The sequence below is a fragment of the Macrobrachium rosenbergii genome, chromosome 41 (assembly GCF_040412425.1).
Source record: "Macrobrachium rosenbergii isolate ZJJX-2024 chromosome 41, ASM4041242v1, whole genome shotgun sequence".
In the NCBI taxonomy this organism is placed as follows: Eukaryota; Metazoa; Arthropoda; class Malacostraca; order Decapoda; family Palaemonidae; genus Macrobrachium; species Macrobrachium rosenbergii.
The window spans coordinates 1836546-1848911 of NC_089781.1; the positions used below are offsets into that span (position 1 = coordinate 1836546).

The 12366-nt window shown below is 35.2% G+C and overlaps 1 protein-coding gene across 2 annotated transcripts in view; it reads left to right on the plus strand.

Annotated features, from left to right (window-relative positions):
• The first annotated feature begins 1539 nt into the window (after positions 1–1539).
• The window catches only part of LOC136826573 (patched domain-containing protein 3-like), a 58326-nt gene continuing 47499 nt past the window's right edge, over positions 1540–12366 (plus strand). The window contains exons 1-2 of one of the 2 annotated variants that reach the window (XM_067083771.1): positions 1540–1774; positions 2367–2526. Coding sequence is in view for 1 of the 2 variants with exons in the window: in XM_067083770.1 (XP_066939871.1) it covers positions 7946–8019 (74 nt within the window). In the remaining variant the exon portion in view is untranslated. Of the gene's footprint in view, positions 1775–2366; positions 2527–7598; positions 8020–12366 lie in introns of those variants that run through there. The other variant, XM_067083770.1, reaches the window with a different exon arrangement.

A 12366-nucleotide genomic window follows, 5' to 3' on the forward strand; every position in this document is an offset into this window, starting at 1 on the left:
ATAACAGCAATGCTATTGCAGGTTTTAGAAATACACTCAGTAATGTCAGCTCTCTGCAAGTTATTCAATATCTGCTCAATGATATTCGTGTCATGAACTTTTGTAGGAATCTTTAAATCTCTTAAGTGACGTACTTCAGAAACATGAACAAACGCATGTACTGTGCAGTTAGCCTTCACTGTAGGTAGGGTATTGTGTTGTACAGTATGCTACTTCAATTAATCTGTACTCAACTGTCACCTGTGGAAGAGGAAAGATGATCTTTTAATATCTGTACATGTATATATGAGCATTAAAACATAGTAATACCAAGAGGTTAGGTTAGTTATTGACATCCCTTCAGTTTTGTACCTGTGGCCCTAGAATACTAGACCAGTTTAATTTTATTCATCTTAACCAATGCAGGTCCAATAAGGTTTGTCCCTTACCTTTGACTACTGGCAATGGTAACTTGCCTATTTCCTGATCACTATACTGTACATCCACTTGTGATGAACCTATAACTTCTATGTCTGTGCCATTTCCAAAGTGCTTGCTAAGTCCTGCAATGGGAGTTCTGTAACATAGGCTACATTGGGAATTGTTTGACGCAGGCTAGCCTATGTTACATTTGGTTATTTTTTGGAAGACTCCAGCCACCTCCCACATTATAATTTATATTTTTCTTAGGTAAAACACATCAAAACAAAAAATTTCATCTCAATACATGACCTTTCAAAACTAATAAAGAGGAAAATAATTAATCAAATTACAATTTATGAGGTAATACAATACTATCCCCCACCCTCCATAGATAATACGGGAAAACTGTAACCAGTAAACACCCCTAGGTTATGTTAGGTTGGTATTTTAGGTTCTTTTAGTGCTCTAATTTTTGCATGAAAACCCAAAATGTTTTTCATGCAAAAAATTTAAAGGTTTTGAAATGGCTGGCTGAGTCTTAAGAAAATTACCATTGGAGTCTGTTAAGTCTAGTTTAAATGAATTCCTGCTAAAATTCAATCTAGGCTAAACCAGTCTTTCTTTACATTGCTTTTACCTTGGTGACAACACCTACCTAAATCCCATTTTCAGACTACAGCCTTCTTATGCTATACATGGGTGTAGGATATACTTGCACAGGCCTAACTTATGTTACCTTATCGGACAAACCTAACTGTAAGGGCTGGTTTCAGTGTGATGAATACAGACTATATTGCAGTCAAAAGTTATTCTGTGGAATGGACTGGAAAATTAAATTTAGGCTTGAAGCCAAGCAGTGGAATCCCAAGGATTATTCAGCGCTTGTTATCATCATGTTATCCAGAGGCAAAAGTCAAATACTTGTTGCAGTGAACTTTGTGTTGAGTTTACCTACTTACCATAGTAAGTTCGTCCAATAAAACACACAAGATATATCCGTGGCACGCTACTTCATTACGGCCTGTAAGTTTTACGGTCCAGTTAAAAAATAAAACAACGGAACCACGAGAAAACCTCGTACTCAAACGGTGTAAGGGAAGGAAGATCGAGAGAGAAGGAATCGCTAGCTTCGGACTACCAGGGTCGACGTCATCACGTCATGACGTCATATGCAACAGGCATTGTCTCTCGGTGGTCTTGCACAGAGCCTTGCAGTTGCCATTTTCACACACCTGAGAACCGCGAAAATTCAAAATGCGCTGTGTCCTGCTATTTTTTCTTTCATTACTTTCATAATCGTACGTTGTGGAGCTAATATTCACAGAAATGGCCACAGGGATTCTTCAAGAGGAAAGGGAATAAAATTTAACAGGTAAGCAAACCATACTGAATTTTGTCTACCCATAAATTTGTTAGTCAAATAAATGTCTTGTTACCAGTAGATACTCTTCGTTAACACATCTTATATTTCCAGCACAAGTGCAGTAGAGATTCTAATTTTGAAATTAGCACATAATTAATTTTACATATAAAACATAATATAAAGTAAAAAAATCTTGTTCGTCATTAAAAATGCTTAGTAGGAAGCGGGATTAATAAAGTACTCCATTTATCCTGGTAGGAAGTAGGTCTGTAGGTTACTGGTTTGTCAACAAAGCTCGTCTTTTAAACATGCTACTGTGAGGTACGAGTTCGCATGCTATTGTTTGTCAGCTATAAAGAATTCTTCGCAGTAAGTAGGCCTGTAGGATACTGTCTATCCTATCAGTTGTTCAGTTTTAGACGTGGAAAGGCAACGTTAGTTGTTTAACAAAATTCTGAAACGTCACACTTGATTGAGAGTACTTTAGGATAACATAAACAAACCTTGTGAAATAACTTTTGTTAGCCTATTAAGGTCAAAGTAAAAATAGTTGTATTTATATGTGTAACAAAGTCTGGTTTAATTTAAGCTTTCATCACAGGATGTTTAAATGACTGGCAATAGCAAGAAAGTGAAGTGTGGTAGCCTACCGGCTGCTGAAGAGCAAGATCCTGTGCGACACGAGGCTGGCTAGCCTGCTTGAATCTAACAACAATAAGTGGTAGCCTAGGCTACACCTATCCCCTGAGACTAATCATTTGGTAAGTTGCTATACAGTACAGTATCATATACCCGGTATATTTATGTATGAGAAACATGTCCCGGTCGACTACTGGCGGGAATCAGGCTGCGCAAGTATTGTAAAGTTTAACCGGTCATATAATGTAGGTGGAGGGATCAAGTGGTCTGGCCTAGGAATAATACGACCTAACCAGATCTACCTTTACCTAACATAGCCTCGGATGACATATCATTTACCTACTGTTTGGGCTGTACCTCCTGGAACCGACCCCCCCCCCCACCCCAATAAGTCAAGACCTCTCCATCAGAAAACTACCCCTTATACCGAGTATAACTTGATTTTGAATATATGGTATGAAAGTAATTTCTCCAAGGTAAAAATTATTGGATCATTACGCGAAGGAAAAAAGATAGCCTTTAAGAATGGTAACGACGAAAGAACCTTGGCTAAGCTAACGCTTGGCTTATACCAATTGATTGGTAGAGTATTTTTTTCAGTTGTCTTGTCCTTTCTTTAAGAACAATTGTATTCCAAATGTCAAAATTACTTCCTTATGGTAGTCCTTATTTAACGGTTTTCTCAAAGTACCTTTCCAAAGTCTTTTAATAGAAAAACGAATTTACTAACCTTTGCTGTCGGTTTGTCTACAAGACTGAGCATGGCGGGAAAAAATCTTATTTTGCTAAACGTGTTTTCAAAACCTTAGCAAAACAGTACTTTACCATAGTAGCTGAACATGCTAAACAAGGTGCAGTTTGTTAAACGAATGTGACACCGCTTTCACAGTGATGGTATTTCTTGCTTGCCGTTAAAAATGCTTAGCGGTAGTAGGCCTAGAAGCTGTTGTTTATGTTAACATGAAGGCATTAATTTTGAGATTATATATACAGTATATATATATATATATATATATATATATATATATATATATATATATATATATGTGTGTGTGTGTGTGTGTGTGTGTATTGAAAGTATATATAATTGATTTTGTATGTAAATTAATATATATATATATATATATATATATATATATATATATATGTATATATATATATATATATATATATATATATATATATATGTGTGTGTGTGTGTGTGTGTTTATGTATGTATGTATGTGTGTACATATTACTGATTGTTCAACACAAATATAATTTTTAGATTTTTTTGTTACAAGGAAAATTTTAGAATGATACAATTGTATGTATATAGAGTACTGATTGTTTGCTATAAATCATTTCATTTTTTTTTAGTGAAAGATGTAGTTGTTTATTTATATGCATATAGATTACTGATTGTTCAATAAGGGAATAAATTTTTTATTTGACTTTCTAATATTTCAGGTATATACAGATTAAAATAGATGATTTTTGTGCAAAATTCTTTACTTATATAAATCAACATTTCAGGTTCTTCTATATTTTTTAATAGAGAATTTATAGTTAGGGAATAAGTTTGTCTAATGAAGTTATATTTGGCTTTCCAGTATTTGAGAGATGCAGATTAGAATGCAAATTTCTTTAGTTTCACGACAGTAGCCCTCAGAACAATAAAATTACGAAATATATACAGTGATTATTAATTTGATTTTAAGAAAATCACATATTCTTATATTAAACGTGAAAAGTACCGCCTTAGTGATTCATCGCCACAAGTATAATATTGTGTACTGAACCTGGTGTTTCAATATGGCCGCCAGAGGTCACACACCTTCCTGGGGGATCTCCACTCTGTTTATAGGTCTCCCTGGTAATTTTATTGACTCGATGGAACTTCAGAAGTCCAGATCAGTGGGAATGCTTTTATATTTTACGCAAGCTAACCTGTGTGTCATGTAACAGTTCGTTTTTTCTTATTTTTTTTTTTTTTCTTTTTGTTATTTCTGTATAAGTTTCTCCTTACTGGGGGACTTTGGACTTGCAAAATTTCAGTTTGCCATCCAGGTTGCAGCCTATTTACTAACCTCTCACTCTCTGTTGTGCACACACGCGCACCTGCACACACACACATCACACAGTATATAATATATATATATATATATATATATATATATATATATATATATATATATATATATATATATATATATATATATATATGGGTGTATATATATATATATGTGTGCATATATATGTGTGCTTGCTTGTGTGTGTTACCAATAACCCATTTCCCATAATAACAAGTTTCTCCTAAGACCACAAGGAACAGCTACTGCCACCTTCAACCTTTAACTTACATAAAACTTCCACACCGTTTGCCTTTTCATACGTCTGTCCAGAAGTTCATCAGTATCTTGCTGATCACCTACTAACACAATTTTCCCCTCACATCAACTACACAATACTTTTGTTATTATCATGTGTCATTTTATATATATATATATATATATATATATATATATATATATATATATATATATATATATGTGTGTGTGTGTGTGTGTGTGTGTGTGTGTGTGTGTGTGTGTGTGTGTGTGTGTGTGTGTATTACACACACCTCACGTATATATATGTATGTATGTCACTAAATCCACGTCAGAAGGTGAGTGTAAACCGGGACTTGGACAAGTACTTTCGTAGTTTATTCTACATTTTCAAGTTCACACTGACTACAAAAGAAGTTGACAGAGATTTATATACAAAAGCAGAAGGGGGGCGGGGTTTTCACTCACCTTCGGACGTGACTTTAGTGGTATTCTCAAGCACGCGTCCCTTCGTGCTGCATGGGATATATATATCTGTATATATATATATATATATATATATATATATATATATATATATATATATATATATATATATATTATATATGTATATATATATATATATATATATTATATATATGTATATATGTATATATATAATATATATATATATATATATATATATATATATATATATATATATATATATATATATATATATATATATATATATATATATCAAAACTTTTTCCTAACGGTTGATTCCAGTTAAGAATCAAGACGGTGGTCACTGACACAAATATGCTTTCACTGATGAATTGTAGATGAGTCTTTGAGCAGAAAACTTCAGCATGGATCATTTCATATACCTCTATAGATGGTTTATCATCATCGCACCGAACCCTCTAACAACAGTACACCATTCATCGCGATCTTGCACGTTCTCTCGCGATTTCTAGATATTGAGACCCTACCTTTTCCATATCTCTTCCATTTCATCCACTCAACACTTTCTAGATCGTTCTCTCCCTCTCTTATTCCTAACTTTCTTAATTATACACTTTTAACCAAGTAACCATCCTTCAGTCTTTCTACATGACCACACCATCACAGAACCCTCTGATCCATCCACTTACACTGACTTCTTATCCCTTCTACGTATATCCTGATTTCTAATCATTTCGATTCTTCTTATGCCACTTATGCTGTGCAAACATCTCATAATAAGAACTTAAACACATTTTTTTCATTTACATTCAACATCCATTCTTAACTTCTATGAAAGAGAAATAGTTAAAAAAATTCATATATTTCAGCCTGGAAGCCCCTTACAGCCTTCTATGTACATCCTGCTAACGTCCATGCTTCGCTTGTTATTTTTATTCGCCCCATCTTCTGTCATCCGACTTTCTTCCATAATATTGATTCATTAATACTACTCCAGATCAGTTGCTTCCATTATACACCTTCCTTCCTTTTTGTTTACATTTACCTTGAAAATCTTGCACTTATTTACTCAACTTTCTCCTCTTGCGCGCACTTTCAAACGTTGTCTCGTTCCCGTAAGGGGGTTAGTGTTACCAGTGCACCCCACACGGTGCACTGTAGGCATTGCTTAAGGTTCTTTGCAGCGTCCCTTCGGCCTCTAGCTGCAACCCCTTCCATTCCGTTCACTGTAATTCCATTCATATTCTCTTTCATCTTTCTTATTTTTCACCCGCTCCAAACTATTGTTTCAAAGTACAACTGCGAGATTTTCCTCCTGTTACACCTTTCAAACCTTTTTACTCTCAATTTCCGTTTCAGCGCTGAATGACCTCGTAGGTCCCAGCGCTTGGCAGTTGGCCTAAATCCTGTATTCCGTTCCATTCCACAAGTTTTCTCTTGTCTGTGGAGTTGAATGATGGAAGGCAAACCAAACAAGTAGTAGTAGAATATATAGACTGGAAAGTGACTGCGTAGGTGTGAGAGTGGGTTTGAGACAGGGGTGCGTTATGCCTCGATCGTTGAGTAATGCAATTGTAAATGACGTGATGCCAGAGGTCAGATACGGAAGATTGCACACACACACACACACATATATATATATATGTGTGTATGTACTGTATGTATATGTATGTATATATGTGTGTATGTATATCTCCTAGAGTTCTTTAAAAAAAATTCTGACTGGATGTTTCTAGGATGTGTCCCTTAAAATTTTTTGGTCAATATTTTAGGATGAGGTTGCCAACCCTTTGTCCTTCTACACGCGGATCTACACTCTCCGCCGTTGCCAAGTTATGAGATGTAGGGGACGTATACCTATCACTCAGTCTTTGCGTGTGTGGGTGTGATTGTGCCGATGGATTTTGGAAGGTACATTTTTTTAACTTTCTGTATTATGATACAATCTATATGGTTATTGTGAAGCCTTTGAAGGAAGCTTTTAAAGTCGTTAACTTTTTTATTTAATGTAAAGTTGACTGTAAGGCTATGTCTGTATGTGTTTTGTTATTTTTGGAATATAATTTTATTTGCATTTTTTTTTTATGAACGACAGAAGACTCATGATTGTAACAGATTCTCTACCATTTAGTGATATATAACGATATTGAAATTGAAAGTTACACAGGTACTTCGGTTGCAGTAAGCCTATTATATGTGTTTCTTACCTTATAAAAGTGCATAACACAATTCTAAACTTCTTATAAACGCAGAAGAGATCCGAGTCCTTCACTGATAAAAATTATCAGAGTTTTTAAGGGCTACTTTTTAATAACTACTGTTGACGATTATCACTGATTAGCGAACGAGAGGTGATCTTTAGGTAACTCTACGTTCATTGGCAGAGATAAAGTTAAACATCCTTCACGGCTGCGTTAAAAACAACCTTTTCGAAAATTTTGCTCAGTAAGAGACGAACCGCGTGTTTGTTTACTCTCTCCTTCTTGCAGTACCTCGTCTGACCTGCTGAAGTTTAGGGAAGATATTTTAGTTCGTCGGTAATCGAATAATAAGTTATATCTCCTCCTCATGAATTTCCCTTTCACCCGTCAAAGTTTCTTAATTTGTATATAATGTCAGATATTTCTCGCGGAACTGACACGTTTATTAAGCTTTTAGACTGTTAGCCTTCGTCTAGGATAACGCGAAAATCGTTGTAATTTCATTCGTTGAACAGAGAGTCATTTACTGCTGATCAAAGTACGTAACGCTGCTTGATCTGGCAAGATCTTGCAACACTTTTGAAATGGGGAACGACGGCAATTGCATGACTAGAGTGAGCGAGGCTGTGGTGAATTCCTTGGAAAATTTCTTCTATCGGTGAGTTACTCTGATGATTTTTGTTTCTTTTTACAGACAGTCTGAGCAAGCAGATTAGTCAATTTATTAACTGTCTAACATTTTCTGAATCATCACTAACACTAATCAGTGATCTCAGATTGGATAAGGTACCTGAGGTTGTTGCTGACATGAGAAATTTTAATAGTTTCCTAAACATACAAGAGCGGAGTGATTTAGTGAACCTGGTGAATGTGTTATCTCAACTTGGCGAAAGTCATCTAAACTCGCTCGGTCACCGAATCTTATCATGGAATGAGGTGTATCTTTTCTATCTCCTTTTTATCTAAGTTTCATTTGTAAGGCTTTTGTAATCTTCGCAGTGTAAGAGTCTCATTCAAGTTTTTTGCACGGTTACAAATGAAGTGTGGTTAGCAAACTAACATTATTTAATCCAAAGATTCATGAGTGGATACCCAGCGAAGAGGGTTTGTTACTAAGATATAAAATATATATATATATATATATATATATATATATATATATATATATATATATATATATATATATATATATATATATATATATATATATATATATATATATATATATATATATATATATATATATATATATATATATATATTATATAATATATATATTATATATATAATATATATACATATATATATTTATATGCATATATACATATATACATTATAGTTTTGTCACTTTACCATGATTTTTTTTTATATTCACAAATATTAAGCCACAAATATCGTTTAATGTCCAATTCACTGTACCTCGGGAATAAATCAGTCAATGGTCAGTGGTCAAAAGTCGCTGTACATCGTCGTTTCTGAGTCAGGCAAAGTTTCGAATCCCACTGGTAACGAAGCACTTATCAATTATAATTCTCGTTGCGTGTAAGTTGTTCCCGAGTAGAGTGAACTGGATATTAAACGATATGTGTAGCTTAATATTCGCGCGTACGTATGTATATATATATATATATATATATATATATATATATATATATATATATATATATATATATATATATATATATATATATATATATATATATATATATATATATATGACTATTTATCACATCACCCTCTCTTGTGGCCGACTGGTTAGTGTGTCACTGTAGTCCTGATTCCTCGTCCGTCGCTGGTTCGACCCCACGGGACGGTGGACTTATTATCAACTAAAAAAAAATTCCCCTTCGGTAACATATATGAAAATATATTACTTCCGAGGTAGAGTGAATTGGATATTAAAGGACGTTTGTAGCTTTCTGATTATATATATATATATATATATATATATATATATATATATATATATATATATATATATATATATATATATATGTATGTGTGTGTGTGTAAACTATATATATATATATATATATATATATATATATATATATATATATATATATATATATACTATATATATAATATATATACACATACATACATACAGACAGACATATATATATTATATGGTAAGGGGTGTTTTGACCCTACTGCCCAGCTTTTGAAAATACAATCATCCTCAGAGGATGCCTTGGCTAATTGGTGTAGCGCTTAGTTCACGCTTGACCAGCTGCAAACGGATACCGGTATCAAGAAACAGGGAGAGGGGCTCGCAACCTCATCTCGAAAGACTCTGAGAAACCGGAAAGCTGTCTGCTTCCGGCACCAATCCCTCCAAAGAAGAAACAAGTAAAAAATTCGCCCAAGTTTCTTCGGCTCAATCGAGTTTTCTGTACAATATATAATGCTGTATGAAACTCTCAGCCACGGTCCGGTGGTGGCCTGTGTTATTGGCACCCATAGCGGTGCCAGACGCAAGATCATGGCTAACTTTAACCATAAATAAATAAAATAAAAACTACTGAGGCTAGAGGGCTGCAATTTGGTATGTTTGATGATTGGAGGGTGCATGATCAACATATCAATTTGCAGCCCTCTATCATCGGTAGTTTTTAAGATCTGAGGGCGGACAGAAAAATGGCCATCTTAGTAGTTTTCTTTTACAGAAAACCAAAAAGCTTGTAATAAAATCGAATGTAAATTCAGCGGAGGCGTAGGAGCCTCTCAGTGTGAGGGCGCTTTCGGAGCTCTTTCTGAGGCTGCGATATTCAAGGAGAGTCATCCTGACCTAAGAAACTTGTTAATCAGCTTTCACAACCATGAACTTATATCAAATTATTAACTTTCTAAATCTTCATTTACGGTTCTTGTTGTTCGATCATTTTTTCGCTGTGTTCTGCTATGTATTTGGACTGCGGAAACAGCTGTCAGCTTAGGGATCAATAGCAGTTTTGTTTGTCCCTCCGAGATTGGGAAAAGTACTGGAAACGTTTGAACGTTTGCCAGTAGATTGTGGAAGCCACATGTGCATTAGCACTTGAAGAAAATGAATGATGGAGAACTTCGCCAGAAAATATATAATACGTGTGTGCGTGAGTGTGTGTGTCATCCATTTGTGTATACTTCGATTGATTCATAAATTTATCCATGTATAATTAATTATAAAAAAAGGCATTAAATTTAACCGGGGCATTTTTAAAGGTCAGTGGTTACATCACTTAGATGTACTGCACTTTAAAATAGGTAAATTAGTGGCATCTAACAACTGATGGAAGTATGGGTCTCACACACACGCACGCACGCAAGCTGTGTGTCTTTCTGTGCCAAATAATAACGAAAAGTTCGTTTTTATCAGCAACATTGATCAAGATAAATTATCATGGATTTAGTAACGGCTACTATGATAAGATAACGACCATCTTTTAGAAAATACCATTGTTCCTCTGAAGATAAGCGTTGAAGAATTTTAGTTATAAGTAAAATGCCCATTTTGAGGAAGAGGACTTCTGCCTAATCATAAACTACAAATATTTGCATGAAAACCTTTCGCTTATCGTTAGATAACTGTTTAATAAAATGTACTGATTCCTTCTGTTTCCCGTAATCGTACATTACATAAAGTTTGTTACGGAGTGTAATTTTATGTGAATGTTAAGGTAATTTCAACAGTTGTCACGCTTTACTGAGTAAGGTCATCCATAAACTTAAAGAGAGTTACGGCAGTCATTACATCTCTCAAGTAAAAGAATGCAATATGTGACGCATTGAATACCAAGCAATGGCACGTTCATAACGCCGTCTTTCTCGATCGTTGACATGAAATATTGGGTCTACGTTCCCTGGTGAAAGCCAGAATATGTTGTAAACGTTGTCAGTGCTAGAGTCTAGCAAATCTCAGAAGTTTGTTATGAGCTGCACTGGGCTACAAGGAGGTCCGAAAAGCAAATGAAGCGAATGAGTGAGTGAGCAATGGCGACTCCATTGATTGGCCCCATCTCATGGATGAGGGAAGAAGTGAGTTTCGCATAAAAAGGTTGAGACCCATTTGTATAATATTTATGGAAGCGTCTTATGTAGAGAATTTCTGCTTGTGACTGCGAATAACAGAAACTTGAGGTGAAATAAAGAGGAAGTGAAGTCATTTTGACACGTAGAGTAAAAAAAAACAAAAGTGAGTGATCGCTAGAAGGCGAATGAAAGAGGAGAATCTTGGGGTATACGTGCACGCTACAGTAAAATACGTCATAAATAAATGTTGGGAATTTGTCGCAAGCATATCAAAAACAGGTTGCAAACAAGTCGGAGACTCTAAGTGGAGAACACGCCTTTGGTAAATACTTGATGATCGTATGAAGCGCTGGTTAGAACTAGCAATAAGACGTTGACTTGTATTCAGTCTATTTGTGACGTGTAGACGTCAAGTTGTTGGCTTGTCTTATGGCAGGTTTTGCTGCAGTGTGGACGTACCCATAACGTTACTGACCTTGACCAGCTTTTATATTGTATTTTTTTATGTGTATTAACATTCTTATTATTTCCTTCTAGTTTCTGTAAAAGAAAACTATTGAGACGGCTTGTCTGTCCGTCCGCACTTTTTCTGTCCGCCCTCAGATCTTAAAAGCTACTGAGGCTAGAGGGCTGCAAATTGGTATGTAGATCATCCACCCTCCAGTCATCAAACATACCAAATTGCAGCCCTCGAGCCTCAGTAGTTTCATTTTATTTAAGGATAAAGTTAGCCATGATCGTGCGTCTTGCACCTCTATAGGTGCCAACAGCACATGCCACCACCGGGCCGTTGCCGAAAGTTTCATGGGCCGCGGCTGAGAATTTAATGGGCCGTGGCTGAGAGTTTCACACAGCATTATACGCTGTACAGAAAAACTCGATTGCGCCAAAGAAACTTGGGCTCATTTTTTACTTGTTTATCAGTTGTTTTTACTGCTTATTTGCTTGATGTTCTATGATGATGATGATGAGAGCGCCATATATTACAAAGACG